The 21756-nt window shown below is 36.6% G+C and overlaps 2 protein-coding genes and 1 pseudogene across 2 annotated transcripts; 1 reads left to right on the top strand and 2 right to left on the bottom strand.

Moving 5' to 3' along the window:
• Positions 1–404: 404 nt before the first annotated feature.
• On the bottom strand, positions 405–4772 carry LOC149374066 (uncharacterized; annotated as a pseudogene).
• Positions 4773–8995: 4223 nt separating this feature from the next.
• LOC149374065 (uncharacterized) lies at positions 8996–12017 on the top strand. The gene is made up of 5 exons (XM_089594969.1): positions 8996–9107; positions 9188–9478; positions 11421–11541; positions 11722–11841; positions 11908–12017. Exons 1-5 carry the CDS (start codon positions 9006–9008, stop codon positions 12015–12017), a joined length of 744 nt encoding a protein of 247 aa, XP_089451095.1. The 5' UTR covers positions 8996–9005.
• Positions 12018–18002: 5985 nt separating this feature from the next.
• Positions 18003–21512, bottom strand: LOC149374064 (uncharacterized). Its single transcript, XM_089594968.1, has 4 exons — positions 21437–21512; positions 20319–20444; positions 19745–20164; positions 18003–19633 (listed from the first exon to the last, which is right to left on the bottom strand). Exons 1-4 carry the CDS (start codon positions 21510–21512, stop codon positions 18003–18005), a joined length of 2253 nt encoding a protein of 750 aa, XP_089451094.1.
• Positions 21513–21756: the final 244 nt, after the last annotated feature.

Raw genomic sequence — 21756 nt, 5'->3', positions numbered from 1 at the left:
AAAGTAGATAAAATATCTATGTTAAAGAAAGTTCTAATCAGTAAACCACACTGCACAGTACAATCAGCGTAATAATAATCTCCGGCATGCTCAGAATGTGTTGCAGCTTCAGGATCAGTGAGCCTATATGCAACATGCATTTCATCTGTAATGGTATGAGTTCTTATATTTCACGAAGTATGGTAGATAGTGATTTGCGATGAAGATTATAAAAAAACACGTGTCTTCTTTTCTTTGTTTTATTTTGTTCAAACAGGCACAACAAGAGCCAGTAGGTCATAGAAGGCGCGATATCGCTTGCGGTAAGATCATGCACAAGTTGTCGTCATGGGTGGCCAATCACAACGTAAGGTGCCGACGTGTCTCAGTACCCACCCACACTGGATGTCCCGCATTTACAAGTTCTAGTAGTGGCTACCGCTAGCTTTCTCCAGCACCTCTTGGCTCCACAAGCGCGTAGGTGAGAGGCATTCTCTGCTGGACGCTGGCTCGACCGAGTCTCTTGGTTCTTCTATGGCTAGCAGGGAATCCGCCATCCCGTGTACCGTGTTCGTGGGCCTATGTGGCACCCGTTGGCGCATTTTTGCTTCAATGCGTACACTTAATTTGCTTAAATTTACATATCAAAATAGCTTTAATGATCCCTGAAATGCATTAATCTTTTGTTTACTTAAATGTACTGATTTTTTTTGTTTGCTTAATGCATTGGATTTTTATCTGCTTTAATGTATTGATCTTTTATTTGTTCAAATTTGCTTTTCTTTATACGCTTTCACTAACTTTATTTTTGTTTGCTCAAGTGCTAACTCTAAGCTCATCCTTATTTTTGATTATTTTTTTGTTGATTTTATTACATGTAAGATCACGAATTTTGTTGAATGTATGATTTTGTAATCAATTAAATTCTTACATAAAGCTATTGGTACGTTAAATAAACACATATCGTTTAACTGTTTATCACCTTGGCGCATGAGAGCAAGGCTCTTATCTTGATTTTCAGCAATTATCGAAGGCAAGACGGAACGTTAGACAGCGGGAGTTCTCACATCTTGCAGTACCTCCTTGGTTGCGTGGCCAAAGGTTGTAAGGGGTGGGTTGGGAGTTTCTTGATATTACCGAGTCTCTTCGATCTATGGCTCAGATATAGTGACGAGTGCATATTTTCCATTACTATTTTCCTTCGGCCAGTTCTTCATCACTGAGGGGCGGGAGGAAATTTTATTTTGTAGACTCTCATTATTTTCCACGAGATGACACTTGTATATCCGTTAACTTGCTTTCATCTCTACCCGTGGAGCACAACTTTTAAAGTATTTTTTGATGAAACGTATTGAGACGAACGAAACGTCACACATCTAAATGGTCTATTATGTATTTCTTCTGGTCAAAATCTTACTCTCTACTTATGTAAAATTAAGAATAATGATCGTTACAGAAGTCCAAGCGCTAAGTGATTGGAGTCAACCTCAGAAATTAAATTGTCCTCAAGAATTTCAACGATCGACTGAAAATTTGGTATCTCTGTGGTATTTTACAAGAGAAACTAGTACTCTTCTAAAAATCGGTAAGATCTATTGATTATTGTTAATTTTTAATGTGTTCACAAACATCAATTATATATACTATGGTGTACATAACGTTGCATCTGAAGATAAATACGAGAAAATGAGACATGTACGTTACAAAATCTTTATGTGTAGACAAAAATTTTTGCTATTTTTGTGAAATTCTGTATATTTTCAGAGAGCTAAAGTTCATTACTCTAGTAACGTTGTGCTAAGACAAAATTATAATTTTTTGGTTTATGAAAATAATTAGAATATTTTGTGTTATAAAATATCAACAAACTTACACCTTGCACGGATACTTCTTTCAATGTGTCAGACTATATCGTACTATAGTCTTAATTTATGCTGATGTTGAAGGCAATTTACGCAGGAGAGCCATACAAAAGTTATAGAAGCTTACCTTTTTTCTCAACATTTTTATAAGAAAATCTTTGAAACTCCCTAAATAAATAATAATTTATTTAACGCAATTTAAACGTACGTCTGTTTAATATAATAGTATTTATTGTATTCTAAATGTCTTAACTTTTGAAATGTATGGCACATTACTAATAAAGAATAAATCTACATAAACTGATGATACTCTAAACAACAACACCTTGTTTTATTTCAGTGAATATCTCTACTGTACAGCCAAATAATAACTTGACGTAGCACTTTCTTTTTATTTGCTTTGCACTATTTTTGTTTACAAGTCAATTGTGGTTTAATAGAATATAATATCTGAAATAAAGATATTTATAGTGTATGTGTGCATGTATGGTGATTAGTACGGATATCGTGACGTATAAGAAATAAATATATATTTTTATGATATGTCTATAACGGATGTACGTATCGTAACTTGCACTATTTTTTTGTGTACCATAGTGTGCTACGTTACCATGGCAGTTGGATGGCAGGGGCAATTGACACACTGTATCATGCTATATAAGTATACCCGGTATAAAATATATACGTATTATTCACACGTTTTATTAAAGTATTTTTTTTACGTGAATCATCACGTTCAAAAAACACGTATTTTTTTGGGGACATTTTTCACGTAAAAAAAACACGTGAATAAAACACGTGATAAAAACACAATGAAAATATGTAAAAAAGTACGTAAAAAATTCAAACATAGTGGTAAAAAATTTTTAACACACGTAACTAAATTTGTAAATAATGTACCTTAATTTATTTTTGTTTGAACTACACTTAAATTTTGAAATTTTCACATGAAGAAAATAGTAAGTTTTACGTACGTCAGTTTATTCAAATAAAGTTACCCTCATGCAACACTATTAGCTTATAAACTTTGTAAACTCTTTTACTTAATAGGATACCAATCAAGTTTGGTGCAATCAGATTTAAATGTCAATGTTCTACCCAATCTCAAATAAATACGTAAAATTCGTGCGTATAATCAATACGTATCTCTTATACGTACTCGTGTTACGTAACCAAAATACGAAGCAGTTTGGAACCTTTTGTTACCTAAATGTACTACCTAATTTCGTTGTGTCCGTAAGAAAATACGTAGTAGAAGTACGCATTTCAATTGCGTTCTTAAAAAGGTAAGTAATTCAATTACGTCATTACCATTGTCGTTCGATGCAGTACACATATACACGTTATTATATTACGTAGACTATTTACGCATTTTGATTACGCAGTGACGGCTAACATATTTTCAAACGTACGAAATAAAATTACATAAAAATTGTTATTTTTCATGAAAATCGATTTTATTAGTATTTAATACACTTTTACATTGTTATTCATTAATGTATTAGAGTGAGGTAATTCCTTACGTAATTTTTTCATTTAAGACGTTACACTTATAATTAAATAAAAAATAAACATTCTTGTTATTACTAATTATTACGAAATACAAAGTATCATGCTAAAGCCAATTTTATCCGAACGCAATGGTTACTCATGTACAATTATAAATGTATTACTAAAAATAAATCATATGGATCCACCGCAATGATGTGTTTGAACACCAATTACACATTTCTTATTTAATACGTAAATGAGTTTGGTACTGGACAAATGTAACTGCCGATGTACGCCCTATCAACGGAAATGTGTACACATATGCATTGTATATCGCTTGTTTCAATCACAAGAGGTTCCTTACTTATATTAACAATGTTTCTCATAACAGAAGGAATATGCATAGTAAATATTTCACTCACATGTACCAGGGTACTAATTACATACTCTACTGAGTGCAGTGGGTCCACTATAAATTCGTCAACGTGTATAAAAATACCATTTTTAGTCATTGCTAATGAATTGTTTGTACGTATTGCGGTATTTTTCTTAGATGTGAATAATGTCTTATTTTTCACCATTCTTCTATACATCCTGCTTTTATGAGAAAAATTGAGTTTATTAACAAACATCTGAGGTACAGGATAATCAGGTCCGAAATACGTACAATAAAATAATTTGAATGCTGATGCTGTATTCGTGTTATTAAGATATTCGATAAATGGTAACACCTGCGAATCGGGATTTGACTAATAAATTTTTTTTAAATAATTTCGGTCTTACTCATAGATATTGACCAGCATAGTTATAGTAAAACTCCTCTGGCTGCTTTGATTTTTTTTACTATTTGCCCGTTACCATTTTCAAAGAAATATCCAAAGTGTGCCTATAATGGGCCCCAATCTGCAACGCTTTAAGTCAGGTGTAGTAACTGATGAATATTGTATGTCATGGCACCTCTCGTATAATAGTGTTCAGTATATACAAAGAATTTCTTTAAATAGTGATCTGCTGTGTCTAAGTCTTCGTTACTAATATTTTCCTTTAACAAAATAAAGTACGCCTGAACTAATAAGTTCCAATGTTCTGTGAACACCTTTAATCGTGGAATTGACAATAAAATTGGTATACTGTAGTATAACAGCCAGTTTTGCCACTCTTTAGCTTTCCCGAAACTCCTATCTCTAATGAATCTCGAAAATCTAGTTATTTGTTGCGGAACTTTAATTTTCTTGATCATCTTATCAATGTAATCGATTTCCTTACTTTTTAGCGAATACGGCTTTTTACTTGATTCCAGCCAGTATTTCATAAATTAAGGTGACATACCCAAATCGATATAATGCATACTGTCGGGGACGGAACCCGGCACCATATCAAAATTGTTTAAATTTGACAGTACAGTCAAGTGCGTTACACCAAACACCGGTTCTCCTTGTTCCACACTTTTTTCTGCATGCTTATACAAACTAATTTGGGTTCTACACGGTTTCAAGGCATTCATCAAAATATTCTTAACGCATCCTCCTTTACCATCAGTTACATCATATCCAGGATGAAGACACCAAGCACAGCCGTAATACGTATTACATCTTTTTAAACCTTGCATGACACATCGAGCCTCCGAATCTACGCAGCAACAAATGCAAAATAAAAAAAATCATGTGATTGTATTGAATACAGTTAACTCTGCGCCATCATTGGCTAATGTTTTCATTTTATGAACGAAATGTTCTAAAAAAATGTTCATGTTCGGCTTTTTCCTGCCAAACCACAACCCCACCACAATGGGATGTGATCGCCTCACCTCAAGTGGCATTTCATTAATCAATAATTGCATGGGCCAAATTGAGAGAGCAGAACTTTTAAAAACAGGTGAGCCGTCACTATTGAACGTGGCAGTTAAAAAATTATCACGCTTATGTTGTGGTAACGAACGAACAAACTCCTTATACAAACGACCATCATAAATGTCACTGATGTTCTCAACCTCATCGGCACCTTTTATTTTGACGATATAATCGTAATTTTGTTCCAAAAAATGAGTAATTTCAAATATGGGATCGAAGAGTACGAAAAAATTATTATATCTCTTACATCTACACTTTTATCGAATTCAGTAACGTATTCTTCTTACTGTGGACATAGGCTGTGGTATTTAACGTTGCTATTATTTGAAAATAATTTGTCAATGTGATAACGCGTATCTTTGATAATTGGCTGAATGAAAAATGTATTTATCATTTTAAATAAGTCAGCAATTGCACACTAAGGCAAATTATAACGCAACGAAAATTTTATAACCGCCATGAGCACTTCTGTTCTACTCACATTTACAGGCACGTCGATACGCTCATTTATGTCGTCACTGTGCACTACGTACTCCAAGTGGTCCAACCCTGGGATGTCTGCAATCTCCTCGTTATGATTGTTCAAATCCATATACTCTCGGTCATCCTCATCGAGGACGTATTCTTCAATAATGTCACGTTGCCAATTCATCTAGAAGGAAATTATTGTTAAAATAGTATATACATATATGCCGCACATATAATTACAATTTCTATTCTCAAACATGATAGAATTAGAATTTGTCAACGTATGTAACATCGATCGATGTACAAAGCTATTATAATTTGTATCTACTGAGCTTTCTTTCAACGTTTCATTACATTGCAACAGAGGATGATCATCAACATTGCTGAGCGATGATTGGTAATCCTAAAACATTATTTAATTGCACTGTGAATGATACAAATTCTCATAATAAATTGCAATTATTAATTGTGGCATCTCACATCCACCAGATTTGAAACATTTTGAGGAAATGGCTGCTCTTCAGATACGTGAATGTTTTCGACACGTGGGACATCATGAGCATGACAACCCTTAGGACAAGACGGATAAAACATTTTAACAACATTGAGGTTACATTTATTTAAATGCAAGACAAAATTAGTATAATATTTAGACGGCACCATTTTTCGTCCTCGCTACTATCATCGATGTTGATTGCTTCCGGACGTCTATTATAGGCTAAAGTTTTTGGCACATCTTTCGATGGATCATATAAATAATCACCATATCTTCTCATGATTCGTACGTTCCGATATCTAATAAACAAGCAGTAAAAGAAATAATCAGTCTGTATCCGACTTTAGCAAGAAATTTACTATGGGTCTACCGTAAATAATTCACGCCCTTAAAGATAGATTGCACAAACATTACCGTCAAACTATGACGGACCTTTTCAATGGAATAACGCTGAGAATTTTTACTACTTTGGGTGAAACGTGTATCCCCAGCGTTTAAAAATGGAGTCTGTTTTTTTTCATATTGTTTTATTCCGCACATTTAAAAATCGATAAGTAGTCTCTTGCACAATACTCAGCCGTTGAAAAACACGTCAACATTATCGAGTTAAGGGCTCACTGGAACAAAGTATGAAGAAGGGTATTTACTATTTTAGTTACAGTAATGCAGGCAAATGCTAGACCGACAACCCGATCCCCAACATTGACTATTGCAGTGTTTTGGTACACGGTATTTACCGTCTACTCGCCCAAGGCCTTGGTGCTGCTACCTTCCCGTCTTGTTAAAATACTCTGTTACAAACCAAACACCGAAATTTCTCATGTTTTGGTGTCGCTATTAAAACTTGGTTTCTTTCAACTTTAGACATTATCAATCGTTAGAAAATACGCGTGTTTTTTGTTTACATTTGATTATTTCTTCTGACTGGATACCACTACAACTGTTCGAGTTGCTCAAATTTCTCAGGTAGGAGTAGGTATGTTCCATGTTCACTAAAGGCTAAAGGGCCATATATTTTAGTCTTCCAATGATTCCACGTGTGTAGACGTCAATGACGTAACATTACATAAGATTGTACAGTTTATTTCGCAGCTGCTGTTATATAGACTAAGAACTGACGATCAGGGGTGGTAAAAAAAAAATACCAGCCGCAAATCGCACATCTGTTGAAAAATCTCATAATTAGTAGATATCCAAAATATTTTCGTGAACAGCGTGGCTGGGCATGAGTTAGCATGTGGTTAAAATGTACCTGCCGCAACCTGGACCAATGGATAGAGCATAAAAAGTTGTTTCCAAGAAATTCCATTTGTGGCAAATTCGGATTAGCTTTCTAACCGAAAATGGTCTACCAAAAAAATGCTTTTTATGCCCTTAGTCTAATAGGTTCTGTCATGCGAGGGAAAAATCAACAACTCTTGCAGCGTGTACCATAAGATTCGTTCGAGCCCCTTTTGGTTCGGTTCGGTCCTCTTAGAAAAGAACCGGTTCTGTTTAGTTTTCTATATATAGGTATAGTTCGCTAAGAGAACAGAACTGAACTAAACCAAAAGGGTCTCGAACAAATCTATTGAGCCTAGTGTGTGTACATGGCCGAGTCACTCGAATAAACAGTGGCGGGGGAACTTTTTTCTCTTGCTACTGGCTACATATGTGCCTTAAGTAAACAAGCCTTGACCGCAAGGAGAGACAAAGAGACGACAATCTACATATTTCTATCGGTATAAACAGTATTACTCATTTGTTAGGCAGTCACATGCTATCTTCTGTATCGCAAGTGCTATAACACCGGTTGTTACGTAAGGTACGTATATTTGTTTCTATGCAACGTAATCTTATCACGTATGTGTAATGTATCGTCTTCTTTTCTTCTTGTACATATGGGAAAAAACTATTTGTTTTTGAGTAAAACATTACAAGGATTGCTATTAGAGAGCAACATGTGATCTATTCGCGACGTCTTTTTTTTTCTTACGAGAGATCATGTTACACCAGCAAACTTTTAATCCCAAAAAGTAGCAACAAATTTCTTTCTTTATTTATGTTGCAAATTGTTAGGAAGCCTGTACATGGGAGACTTGCACTTGCAGGTTCAGGTTAGATCGCCATAAGCCCGTGCGAGTGCGAGAGAGATGCAAGAATATATGTTCTCTCTCTCTCGCACTCACACCGACCTATGGCGATCTGACCTGAACCTGCAAGTGCAAGTCTCCCATGTACAGGCTCCCTAAGGCTATTTTGATAGTTGTTACCGGGGGTGACATTTTTATTTGTATCTTTTGCACGAAATTCATTCTGAGATATTGACTATTGTAGCGGTGCTAGTGAAAACTTAAAAAGTTGATGGTTAATTCCCGAAATCAGGGGACAAAGTCGTACTTTCGTTGGGGGTATGAGAAAAAATTGTTTTCAAAATAGCATACAATCATAAAATGTGTATCATATTTTCCTTAGATTGTATAAATGTCGGATTTAGAGCACTTCAGTGATGTGGTCGAGCATCGAAACCTCGGAAAATCCTTATTTGCAGCAGTGAAAATAATAGCTAATGAATCGAAGATGATCTCGTACATTCCGGTCAGCGATATCAAGGACTTTGTTCTCGATGAGTACAAACAACCGAAGCTCGTAAAAAATGGTGAAGATGCAGAAGGGTACCCACTATTTGAACCAGCACAAATTCTTGCGGTAAAAGGTATGGGTACTTAAAAATAGATGTACCTAATACTTTATTAGTACAAGTGCATGCATACGTGTTTGCATCATGCGATCATGTTGCAACTGTTAAATATTCTTTTTCTGCTCGTAGAATCCGTAGAAGATTTGCGAAATTAAAAGTCCAGATTTAAGTTTTGGAAAATGAGAAAAAGCGATGCCCTCAACATGCTGGCGCAAGAGGATAAGACGATAACGCAAATGACAAACGATAAATCAACGAAACGCGCGAAACAGATGAAAAAGGTATGTGATTAAGATGATGGCATGTTAAATGTTGAGTGGCACATTTTGACATAACTCCGTCTTCATTATTTGAATTGTAGGAAAATTCATCAAAAATCAAAAAGAGCGTTAATTTGGGTGACGTAGATAAACATCTGGATGTTCTCAATCAACGAAAACTCCAAGTGGATTCCACAGAGGTGACCGATGAGAGGGATAACTTGATACTGTTGCTGAGAAAACAAATAGAAAAACTCGAGGCTGAACGTAAATCAAACGAGGCTCAGACACGTCAAACTGTAACTGCTGGAATGAAATCGCCCTCTGGCACTGCTACATCAGCCGTAACGCTAACTACCCTGCGGTGGAGGTGCAAACACCAGCAAGTACATGTAAGTGTGTAATAACTTAATAATACCAATTACAATATGTAGGAAGTAATTAAAGTATACCAACTTCTTTTCTGAAACAATTAGACTCAACTACACCGAAAACACCGACTGTATTTACCAGGTCAATGTACACATTACAAAATATTGACTTGCCTGAAACACCGAAAAATGCTCTTAAGGTGGCTCCTCACTATAAATCCCACAAGAAGAGTAAGCATACTGCAACACAGCTTTTCATTGGCTGTGGAGGTTCTTGACTAAAAATGGATAGGTACCTATAGTCCCTTCAAAAAAAGTTTAGTCACATCTACACCGTTGACCTATATCGTACAATACAGTGACCTGAGCAGACATATGTATACAAATCTGACAACATAACCCTTGTATGTAAATAATAATAAGCTGACGATAAGTACCTAACAAAAAAGACAATGCCCCCGACAAATCGTCCTGCTCGTCGTACGAGAGGAAAAAAAAGAAAGTCTGTGGAAACCGTCAAAAGTCACGCAAAAAGTATATTGGTTATCGCTGAAGAAAAGAGATTGAAAGTACTTAAAGTACAGAATAAAGGTACTTTATTACAGTACGAAGACAACTTATCTTCAAGAATAATAAACAAAATGGCAGAAACTGGTATTACTAATACCGTTTTACAAGAAGCATTCAGCACAAACGGTAAAGAGGGTCTCCGCATTTTACTTTCTGAAAATGTTAATAATAAGCCACGGGTGACCAAAGACAAAAAAACTGTAGAAAAATCTACAAGTTATTTATTAGTGACGAGTGAATACGACCGCGTCCTAACTTTATCGTGACATATTCTATTAATTTTATCTATTAGTCAAAAAATTACATAAGTCAGCCCCGCATTAAATTATTTTCTTAGTTCAGCGTCTCATTTATTTTTATTATAATTACAATTCCCCACAACTCCTATTCATTTAACGTACAACTTTCTGTCCAATTCAAACTACGTAGGCTACCGCTCTTAGGTGTAGCAGACGCCCCACACTTTTCATATGTTCCGTGACTTGCACAGTTATCTACTATTTTCACAAAATATCCTATAAAACCCATGGTAATGTCCAAGTACCTGAATGTCCTTGGAAAGATTCTGATTTCTTCTATCTGCTACATAGTTTTCTATTAAGAACTACAGTATCTTTGCTGAGATATCATACAACCTGCGCCACCAATTTGACGACCCTCCATAAGAGGCTATGTTACAGAGTCTATTTTCCAGTTAGTTTTTTTCAACAATTTTGGTGGTGACGAGGTCTAAAATTTTGGGAAAGGACTCCTTGCACCTTCAAGAATCATCCTTTAAAATATTATTTAATACTCCAGTATTTTGATTTAGTGAGGAGCCACCTTAATGCCGGTAAACGCACTCTTTGGAAGTATCAATGTTAAAATCAATAACAAAAGAAAAAATTATCATTTATTTGCATTGTTTAGATTCAAGCACACCAAGGAAAATAAATAGGAAGTCCCCGTACGTGCGTCAAACCTAGAACTTTCATTCCGGAGAAACGCGAGAGAGTGCATTAAAGACACCAAGTAACAGTAAGTGTCAGTGTTATAACATTACGAATTACTGTAAAATTTATTTTACCTACCTCAAGGCGTTTTTCGAAACTATACTAATGCGTGTATATTGACTATTGCGCTGTGCCAAGCTAAAAATATATATTACGTTAATTGAAAAAAAACATTTTTATACTTTTACATTACAGAGTAATACTCTCTGGCAAGCACATCATTGGAGAATCACTATCGAACGTCCCCCAATGTTTCTCCCATTGACATTTAACCGAAGAATAGTAATACATTGACAAGTGCAACTGTAGAAACGAATGAAAAGCTAACTGCAATTACTGATTCGACCACTAATGAAAAAAAGGCATCTAAAAAAAATTTAAAGAGGATAAAAAGATTAAAGAAAAAAACGAGTAAAGTCGCTCAAATGGAGTACGACCCAAAAGAGTACGAAAACTCTGAGAACCCAATGAAATCTATGACTGCGTGGTACGAAGATTTTGACGGATCATCGAAACTCGTAAGTAGTGTAAGCAGCTAAAACATACATTTATTTTATAATTATTTCACATTACGAATGTTATTGATATTAGCAGAAAGTGAAAATGATGCACTTGTATTACGGGGTTTCCGTAACGTATACGTGTTGGAAGAAGGCAAGAGATGATGCCACACCTTTTTTTTCGTACGGGATTTGGCGACAGGAATTTGGGGCAAAAACAAACTTATGAGCAAGGCATTGAATACCAATTCGGCAAAGTGCGAACTGCCAGGAGAAACGGTCAGAGAACCACTATCGCCCAAAAAGGAAGCAGTTCTTGCAGGTACGTTCTACTTCAAAAGCTTTTTATAATTGTTATTACATAATTAATAAATAAAAAAATTTTTAGCTTGTTACTCAGACTACCTTCAAAATCAAAATTTATTTATAAATCCCAGTGATAAGATGAAGCAAAATCATGCTTTATTGGAAGAAATACAGCAGAAAACCAAGTCCTGAAAAAAATGTATAGACAGCACTTACGCACCTGAATCAATTCCTTGCGAACGAGCGAAAAGAGGAAATTGGCAGAAGCTGCAGGTGAAGAGTCTTTGAGCGGTGACGAAGAGGAATGACTGATAGTTTTAAAATTCTTATGATCAGAGATATCAGCATTTTTTTACCTTTTTTTCGTTCAAAAAATTTTCTTATCTTATTTTTACTCTTTTTTCCCCTTTATAATGTTTATTTGACTGTTTTTTTTTTTCATTGATTATGTAGGTGTTTTCCTTTGACGTAAAATTTGTTGTGTATTAATACGTGGTTTGAAAAGTGAAAAATTTATTATGTGTTAATTACTGTGTTCACGACTGAAAGATGATATCCTTGCGTGTGGGGCTCACGTACATACATATATATATATTACCTTTCATTGCCCCAGCTCTCAATTACTTTTTAATACTTTTTGTTCTTATAACGGTTTATTGTAGTTTTAAGATATCTGTTTGCTATTACTAAATAAGTTTTTGAAACCTGTGTTTTAACAAATATATGATACTAAAGTATGCGCGTAAGCATATTTTATTTTTTGTTACACTTGCGTTGCGCATAAAAATATGACCAATTTTTTTTTTTTTTTCCATTCATTTTATAATTAATGCAAAATCTATGTTGCATTGTTTTTCTAAGTTCAGCGAAAAATTATTAAACATATGGATATTGATTTACTGCTTTTAAGGTCAATTACCTAAACTTAATTTATAGCTCACATTACTTCAAAGAGTATTATACATATTTTAAACTTTGAATATGACTTAGTACTTAATAATAATATGCATTTTATTACTCAGGTAAGTGTTACAAATCAAAAAAACCAACAGCGAAAGAGTTACCTGTCTCTCTAATACATTAATGAATAACAACGTGAAAGTGTATTAAATACTAATAAAATCGATTTTTATGAAAAATAACAATTTTTATGTAATTTTATTTCGTACGTTTAAAAATATGTTAGCCGTCACTGTGTAATCAAAATGCGTAAATAGTCGACGTAATATTATTACGTGTATATGTATACTGCATCGAACGACAATGGTAATGACGTAATTGAATTACGTACCTTTTTAAGAACGCAATTGAAATACGTACTTCTACTACGTATTTTCTTACAGACACAACGAAATTAGGTAGTACATTTGGGTAACAAAAGGTTCCAAACTGCTTCGTATTTTGGTTACGTAACACGAGTACGTATAAGAGATACGTATTAATTATACGTACTAATTTCACGTATTTATTTGAGATTGGGTATCAATAATAAAGTAGTAGGTCTGCGCTCAATGATATCTTCTTCTGAAGTAGAATCATTGACTGATAATTCTGCTTCTTGCTGTAATTGTTCTTTAAATCTGTTAAATAATATGAGAACAATAAAAATTAAACTTAAAAACAATAAAATCGCTTTTTGAGATAGTCAGCGATAATTTTAACTCTTCGATCTCCATATCTTTAGCCTTTAAATCTTTTAATAAAAGTTGGTTTTGGTCTATAGCTGTAGCAAGTTCAATTTCATGATTTTTCTCAATAGCATGTACTACTTTAACTTCGGGCTACGTTAAATCGTAACTGGTTTTTACTAAATTTTACTTTTCTTGTTTCTCTTCAAAAACCTCTGTACTCTTCTATTTTTACTATCTATGTTTATCGCCCAAATAAAACTTTTTTTCTAAGCAACCAAGTCACTTGAGCGATTATTTTTTAGCAAACATATATTTTAAATAATTGGTTACTCTTGACAATTTTCACTAAAAGACTTGGAGGAAAAGATACACAGAAGTTAAGTTTTCTCAAACATTTGGAGGTTGACGAACATGACACTTAGGGGTCTCTATACCATTTTTTCTACGTATCGTAGAAAAAAGTGTCAAAAGTAACTAACTGTTCAAACTAAAAATATATTCAAACTACAAATGTATGATTGTCAAGAGGGGCAACATCAGAACATTTGAGGAATTTTGTAGTTTTGATTCAAAGAAACAAGTTATCGGAGGGTAGAAATACAACTGCTTTGGCATATTTTATGCAGTATTCGTCTTTTAAACCTACTTACATCAGAATCGTCAGGTTCTTCTATTCCAGAGCCGTAATCAGAACCCGCCTAGATGCTTTCTTCGCCTTTCTTAATGAAAGCTTCCATAGCCTAGCTGAACCTTGAACCCTCCTTTGGGTAAACGTATATTTTTCTATTGTTTACCAAGTCTTAATAGGATTCTGTAACACAAATTTACACCATATGTGAAAATGTATGGTAGCACATAATTACAAGTATCTGTGTAAAGCTATTATTACATTAAAACTGAATGATGTTATCAAAGATACTGCTAGTACTTGTATAGACTACTCAATCGTATGAAGCATTAAAAAAGTATAGATAAATGATCACTTACTTGAGTGGCATAATATATAACCAAGTTGGGGAGTTTCTTTTTGTTCGTTCTCCTCGAGTTTCAAAATACGATGGAGATTGTTGTACCGGCTTATTTTCTTGTCATCGGTATCAATCTTAGTCAAATCAAGAGTGCCGCATACTTAACTTGATTTGAATATTACGTTTGTAGAGCCAGCTGTTGGACTTAAGCCTTATTGCAGGTGGTGGAAGGGTGAGGGACAGGTCGCAGACAAAAATGCCCTTGTTGTAGTAAGTGAACTGAAAAACTTTATTTAATAAGAGTTGCCACGGGCGGTATGTGTTGCCAGAAGGACGATGCTCGCTGTACAAGTGCTCGGGCAGAAGTGAGTAGGCTTGAACAGCTGTGACGAGCTGTATAGTGTGTTACACACGAGAGGCGTCAGGCGGCAGTACAAAGCACCTTTTCTTAACACTCCCTTCCTTTGGGTTGATCGCTCTGAAAAATCGTCTCTGAAGTTTCACACGTCTGAAGATTACTCTGACTTTGATTTGGAGCTAGTGATCTCCATATTACTGTCTCCTTGGTTTGACGTATCTGAAATCACATTGAAATAAAATATTTTTAACTCTGAGTTCTCTAATCAAAAATTACTGTTTAGTAATTTTCTTCTGAAGTAGATGTGTTTTTCTGAGGACAAAGGTTTTGTCATGATATCTGCCTCATTCTCTGAAGTGGAAATCCATCTAACATTTACTTTATTCTCCAGCACACATGCTTTCACATATTCACCATGTGTACTTGCCATGTGACACTTTTTGCCAGTAATCTCTCTCTGTTTTAATTGTTTCTGGATCGTCTGAAGGTCAACATCAAAGTTTTTGAGTCTATGACACCCATCCATCTGAGTACTCTTAACAGCTGCCAAATAATCACACCAGATAGCCACAGGATACATAGATGTTCCCGTTATACTTCTAATCACCTTATCCAGAGATACCAGCTTTTGACAGGCATCACTCATGGCTAGATACTCTGCATGACATGTCGAAAGAGTCACATATGACTGTGTGTGACTCCTCCACATAACAGGATCGCCAAACAATTTTATGACGTACCCGCCAATCGTAGCAGAATCATCTAGATCTCTGAAGCTCGTGTCAGTCATTGCAAAAAGGTCTCCTTTTTGTCCTCTATAGGTTAAACCCAAGGCAGTTGTTCCTCTGAGATATCTGAAAATCCTTTTTACTTCTTTCCAGTCATCCATTGTTGGTTGTAGTTGTTTCTTCGACAAATAGTTGACCGAGTACGCAATATCTGGTCTTGTTGCACTAGCCAGGTAGAGAAGGCTTCCAATTGCCTCTCTGTAGGGTACATTTGTCAACTGCGCTACTTCTGCTTCATCTTCATCTTTTGAGTGCTTCTGATTTCGGCTTTTGACTTGCCTGGTCACCATGGCAGTCTTTTGAGGCTTACTTTCTTTCATATTGAATCGTTCCAAGATTCTTTCAGTATACTCTGATTGTGAAAGAGTAAGTGTCGTCTGTTCTCTGTCTCTGAATACTTCCATGCCAAGAAATTCCTGCGGTTCACCCAGATCTTTTATCTGAAACACTAAGCTAAGTTTTGTTTTAATTTCTAAGATTCTTCCAGCGTTGTTCCCTGCGAGCAGAATATCGTCCACATACAGAACCAAGACAACCATCTGATTTTCTTTTCGCCAGGTGAACAAACATGGCTCATTTATGTCCTTCTCTAGACCTAGTTCTAAAACTTCCTAAGTGAAACGTTTGTTCCATCTTTTTGGACTTACTCTGAGTCCATAAAGGGCCTTTTCTAACTTGCAAACTCTTCTTTTTCTTTCATCTGAAGTACATTGCAAGCCATCTGGAATTTCCATGTGAATGTCATCCTCTAAAGTGCCATTTAAAAAGGCTGTTTTGACATCCATTTGATATACATCTAAATTGTATTTTTTAATAATAGCAAATGCAGTTCTGATAATTGACAGTCTGGAAACTGGAGCATACGTTTCTCTGAGTTCATACTCCTTTCTATCCTTGAAACCTCTAATGACCAATCTAGCCTTGTAGACTGTTTTTCCATCTGAATTTACTTTCCTCTTAAAAACCCATTTTGAGTCAATGGTGTGGACTTTTGCTCCACTCTCATCGTAAGCGGGCCTATCCACTATAGTCCACACTTGATTTGACTCCATTGATTTTAATTCATCTCTTATTCCTTGTAGCCATTTGTCTTTTTTATCTGAGTTCATGGCTTCTCTGAAACTTGATGGATCCTTGTTTGTCATAGCTAAGAGCGCATGACTAATCTCATCATTCTCAATTGTTGTATTCTCCGCACTGGCTTGACTCTGATTTATTTTTGGTTCTTCTGATGTTGAAACACACTCAGCCAGTCGCAAGTGCGACCCCGTTGGTCTATTTACTTTTGCCTTTCTATCTGGCAATTTTCTAATTTTCGGTTCTTTGCAGTCAATCGTCTAAGTTTCTTTTCTTTTTTTTGGTCTGCCTCTGTGAGGTTTCACAGTTTCTTCTGGAATATTCTGTGTCTCTAAGTCTTTTTTTTCTGATTCAAACTCTAAATGGCTTTCAAAGTTCTTGCTGTGATTACTTTCCTGTGAAAACTTCCTAATATTCTTAATATCTCTGTACACAATCTTTTCATTGAATTTCGCGTGCCTGGAGATAACAAACTTGCCTGTCTTATATTGCCAGAGTATGTAATCCAACTTGGTATAACCTACCAGTACAGTCTTGACTGCTCTCTCTGAAAATTTTGACTCTGGGATTGGCACTCTTGTATATGCCAAGCAACCAAAACGTCTGATTTTGTCAATATGGGATTTAAGCCTTTGATCTATTCTCTGAAGAGGTGTCTCGAAGTTTATTCCCGAGTGTGGTGTCCTATTGTAGACATTTGTGGCAACGTCTGATGCCAACGACCACATACTTTTGGGAAGTCCCGAGTCTATCATGAGTGCTCTGATTAGCCACGGCAGAGTCTTATTAAATCTCTCTGCAGTTCTGTTTAACTCTGGAATATGCGTGGGTGAAAACTCATTCTCTGCATTTTTACTTTTTACAACTTCTGAAAAATGTCCCCCAGTAAACTCCGTTCCATTGTCCGACCTGACGTAGCAGACCTTCTCGTTCTTGCCTAAAATGTTCCTCGTATGTTTGAGGCACTCCTCTAAGCATTCTCTAGCCTGATCCTTGGTCTTGGCGGAGTACGCCTTTGAATACTTGGTGTAATCGTCGACTATGACCACTATAAATTTGTTGCCTCCTGGATACGACTCTGGATTTATTGGTCCCATCGTATCGACGTGCAACCTCTCTAATGGTTTCGTTGCTCTAACTCTGATTTCGGGAAATGGTAATCTTTCCATCTTTGCCAGTTTGCACACCTCACAATCTAGTATATTGTCTTTAAAATGTACATCTGATAGTATTGCCTCTGATTTCTGAAGTTGTTTTAAGTACTTCAAGAATTTGTGACCCAGCTTTATATGCCACAATAGACCCTTGTCTATTTTTGCACCAACGTTTAGTTCATAACTCATAACTTCATCTAATTACCTCTGATTATCATCTGAATTTGCATCGGTCGTTTCCTTTTCCAGATTAAGTTCATACTCTTTTTCCCTTCCAATCTCTGACTTCGTTATTTTAGAATCTCTTATCTCAATCGCGACGTCTGAATGTAATTCTTTTTGAATCTCCGAAATGTCAGTCTGAGATTGTTGTATGAACTCTTCTAGATTGACTATGTGTGCTGTACATGAGTAAATATTTCTCTGATTTGTACAACCAGTTGTGTTTGATTGCACCTCTAAATCTATGACCCAGTTTGGCTTTTTATACTCGCCAATCAAAAGTTCCTCTTTTGTTTCTCTATCAAAAATCTTCAGTCTAGTGTCATCTAAATATATACCTAATCCTGCATCCGCAAAGCGTCTAAGGGATAACAGGTTGTGCGAGATATCCTTCGCAGCGATCACACCAGTCAGTTTAACTCTATCATCTGAGTTCGTTTTTAAAATCAAATCACCTTTTCCATCTATGATGATATTTGCTAATTTATTTTTATTTGCACATCTGATTACTTCTCTGTTACTCCTTTTAAAATCTTTTAAAATAAAACCTTTTCTGACTATGTGTTTTGTTGCTCCGGAATCTGCGATAAATGATATTTTATTATTCTCTACATTTTTACGATTATTCTTACCTTCACTTGTTAGCATAGTTTTTATCTTTTGGGCCTTCTTGCCCTTACTACCAGAGGCTTTTGACTTAGCCTGGTTTTTGCTAACTTTACTATTATCTCTGAATTTACTCTGAGATTTTTCCTTTTTAACATCCCTATCTCTAAAAATTTTATTTAATTTCCCGACATACCCGTCTTTTGGATTGTCCTTGTTTGGACACTGGTCACCCTTGTGGTTTCTAACTGCTTGGCAGTAGAAACAGTACCACAGGTTGTATTCTTTCAAGGGACAACCTGCAGCCCTGTGACCCTCCCGGTTGCATCTGAAGCACTTTTCAGCCTTGGGCTCAGTGCTCTTGGTGACCACATTTGCTCTGACCTCTGAAGTGGTTTTTCTCTGAAACTGATTAATACTCTGATTATTCTCCGCTTGCAGATCAATTAAATACGCTTTTATATCATCTAAAGACATTTCCGCTTTTGTTATCACGGTTCTTATTTCTTTGTATCTCTCTGAGACGGCGTGGTAGAAGGCAGATCGCTTTTCCTCCTCTGAGAGAGGTACCATGTCTCCGTAATTTTCATATTCCGTCACGACTGTATCGAAACGGTCTATAAACTCTGAAGCAGATTCATTGGTCTTAATTTTGAGGTTATATAACCGCGCTCTGACTGACGAGGCTGTGACGTTTGTCTCTGCTAATCGGAACTCTTTGATTTTAGATATAATATCTTTTGGCTCTGAAATGTTTATCACTTTCTTGTGATAGTGCTCATCTAAATGGCTAATTATAAGTTCTCTGACAAGCATTTTCCTTTTCTTTGACTCTGAAAAACCGTAAGTTTCTTCTAAATCACGACTATTTTCTAAAACATCTATATAGTCAATCGTTCTCAATTCACTTGTCAGAGAGTCAAGCCAGAGGGTAAACGAACCTTTTTGCGTTAATTTATATTTTCTTTCGAACGAGGGCTTTACTCTGCTTCTATTTCCCGAATCTACTAAACGCGCGAGGTTCGTCACCGTGTTATTTAATCGATTTCAAATGTCGTCTGAATTATTTGAATTCTGAGGTTTTTGAAAATTGAAGTCAGATGTTATTTTTGGACCTGATTGACGTCCCTTATCCATATTTACCGCGTTAAGTGGAGGGATATTAGAAAAATTGAAATTTTTACTAAAGCCCCCAATACCATCTCTGCGTCTGAATGTCGAATGCAAGAAGGAATCACTTACATCTGAACTCTGAAGATTTCCCTTATTCTGAGGCGGGCCTTCTTGCTTCTTGCGCATCTCCTCTGACATAGTTTTGTTTGCCTCACAAACATCTTCTATGGTGTTCACCTTTTTTTCGCAGACATACACCAGAGCCTGAACATGTCTAGTGGACCTCTCGAAGTTCACTGATGCTAGCGCCAAGTTCTGCGCTATTTCTTTAATGGCATTAAGTTGTTGTTGCCTTTCCTCTTTCTCTTCTCTCTTCATGTCCAAATCCGTGTCCTTAACGGGTTCCGGATTCTCTGAATTCTCTGAAAAACAACAAAAAATACAGCCATCTAGACATCTTATTTTTGGTTTTATTTTCTTGGAGGTTATAAGCCTTGCGGTCATATAACTCCTTTTTGGCCACTCTGAGATTTGCTGTATTTATTCTACAATAAACATCGAACATCTATAAGTTACCTCTTTCTAAAGTCGCAAGCGACCGCTCAGGAGACCCGTCGTCTGTTCGAGTCTCCCCTGGATCACCACTCGACTCATCGACTGGCCTCTCCGGAGTGCGGCTCCTGCTTTCATTGTCCATCTCACCTGCATGACCAAAAAGTATTTAGAAAAATACCCATGCAAGATTTAATGATTGTTGAAGGCACCCAAGATTCATGACGGCACGGCCTGTCAAGAACGGGTAGCCCTCTAGCTGTCGAGCCCTACCGGCCGCAGGCCTACTCCCCGCGTCCCGCCCAGCCGCTGTCACCGCACAGCTAGTGACAGCTACGCGAGCGAGAGTGCACCCGTGGTGCTGATCCACAGACCAAGCGGTATCACGACAACTTCTCCTTAGGAGATATATATATATATGACATCTGCACTGCATGACTGTCGACTGCATTAAGAATGCAGATTTTAGCGCGATTTATTTGTGTGTGTGTAAAAGTACTGCACGGCTAGCACTTTCACACACTCGTGCAACGGTGAGAGAAAAATAAGCGAGGAAACAATTTAGTTATGCCCATCTGAGTAATTTTATATACACTTATACATATAGGTATGTATATACTATACGTCTCAACAAGAAAAAACTCTGAAAAACAAAACTCTTCTAATAGCAACAGTATTTTCATGTCGCGTCAGGCTCTACTCGCGCCGCGCGCGTACTCTTTCGAACGTCCTCCCAGAATTCGCGAATGCCGTAGCGGCAGTCCGTCCCGATCTCTCTTCTTCCCGCCCCCTCCCCCCGCATATACTGCCGCTCCTCGTTTGCTTTATATGAAAAACGACTCTGAATGTAGCTGTTTCTTTTTTTCTCACTCTGAAATGTTTCTCTACTTATTAATTGCTCTTTCTCTAAAGCAATCATGGGAAAAAAAACGCTACATGGAGGAGTCGGCCTAGCTAATCAGCCAGCCGAGAGCGAGAGAGAGAGAGAGACAAAACACGCGGACACAGAGCACTACGCACTCGCGACGAAAAATCCGCGAAAAAGACGAGAGAGAAAGAAAACACAAGCGAACTGTCTGTTTGACACCCTGCTTCAAATGACACTTGAAGCTTCATTGGGTGTATCTCTGAAATTACCTTACTCTGAACTAAACTCCTCTTGTGCTCGCTCCCGCTCTCCTTGCCGCTTCCTGCCTTCTTCACGTCACCTGAGCCCATAACCTGTTGGACTTAAGCCTTATTGCAGGTGGTGGAAGGGTGAGGGACAGGTCGCAGACAAAAATGCCCTTCTTGTAGTAAGTGAACTGAAAAACTTTATTTAATAAGAGTTGCCACGGGCGGTATGTGTTGCCGGAAGGACGATGCTCGCTGTACAAGTGCTCGGGCAGAAGTGAGTATGCTTGAACAGCTGTGACGAGCTGTATAGTGTGTTACACACGAGAGGCGTCAGGCGGCAGAACAA

This window comes from Copidosoma floridanum, unplaced genomic scaffold (genome assembly GCF_036245765.1).
Source record: "Copidosoma floridanum isolate Cflo_tuat_1 unplaced genomic scaffold, Cflo_Japanese_pri ptg000022l, whole genome shotgun sequence".
Lineage (NCBI taxonomy): Eukaryota > Metazoa > Arthropoda > Insecta > Hymenoptera > Encyrtidae > Copidosoma > Copidosoma floridanum.
This window is presented reverse-complemented; position numbering and strand designations above follow the sequence as displayed.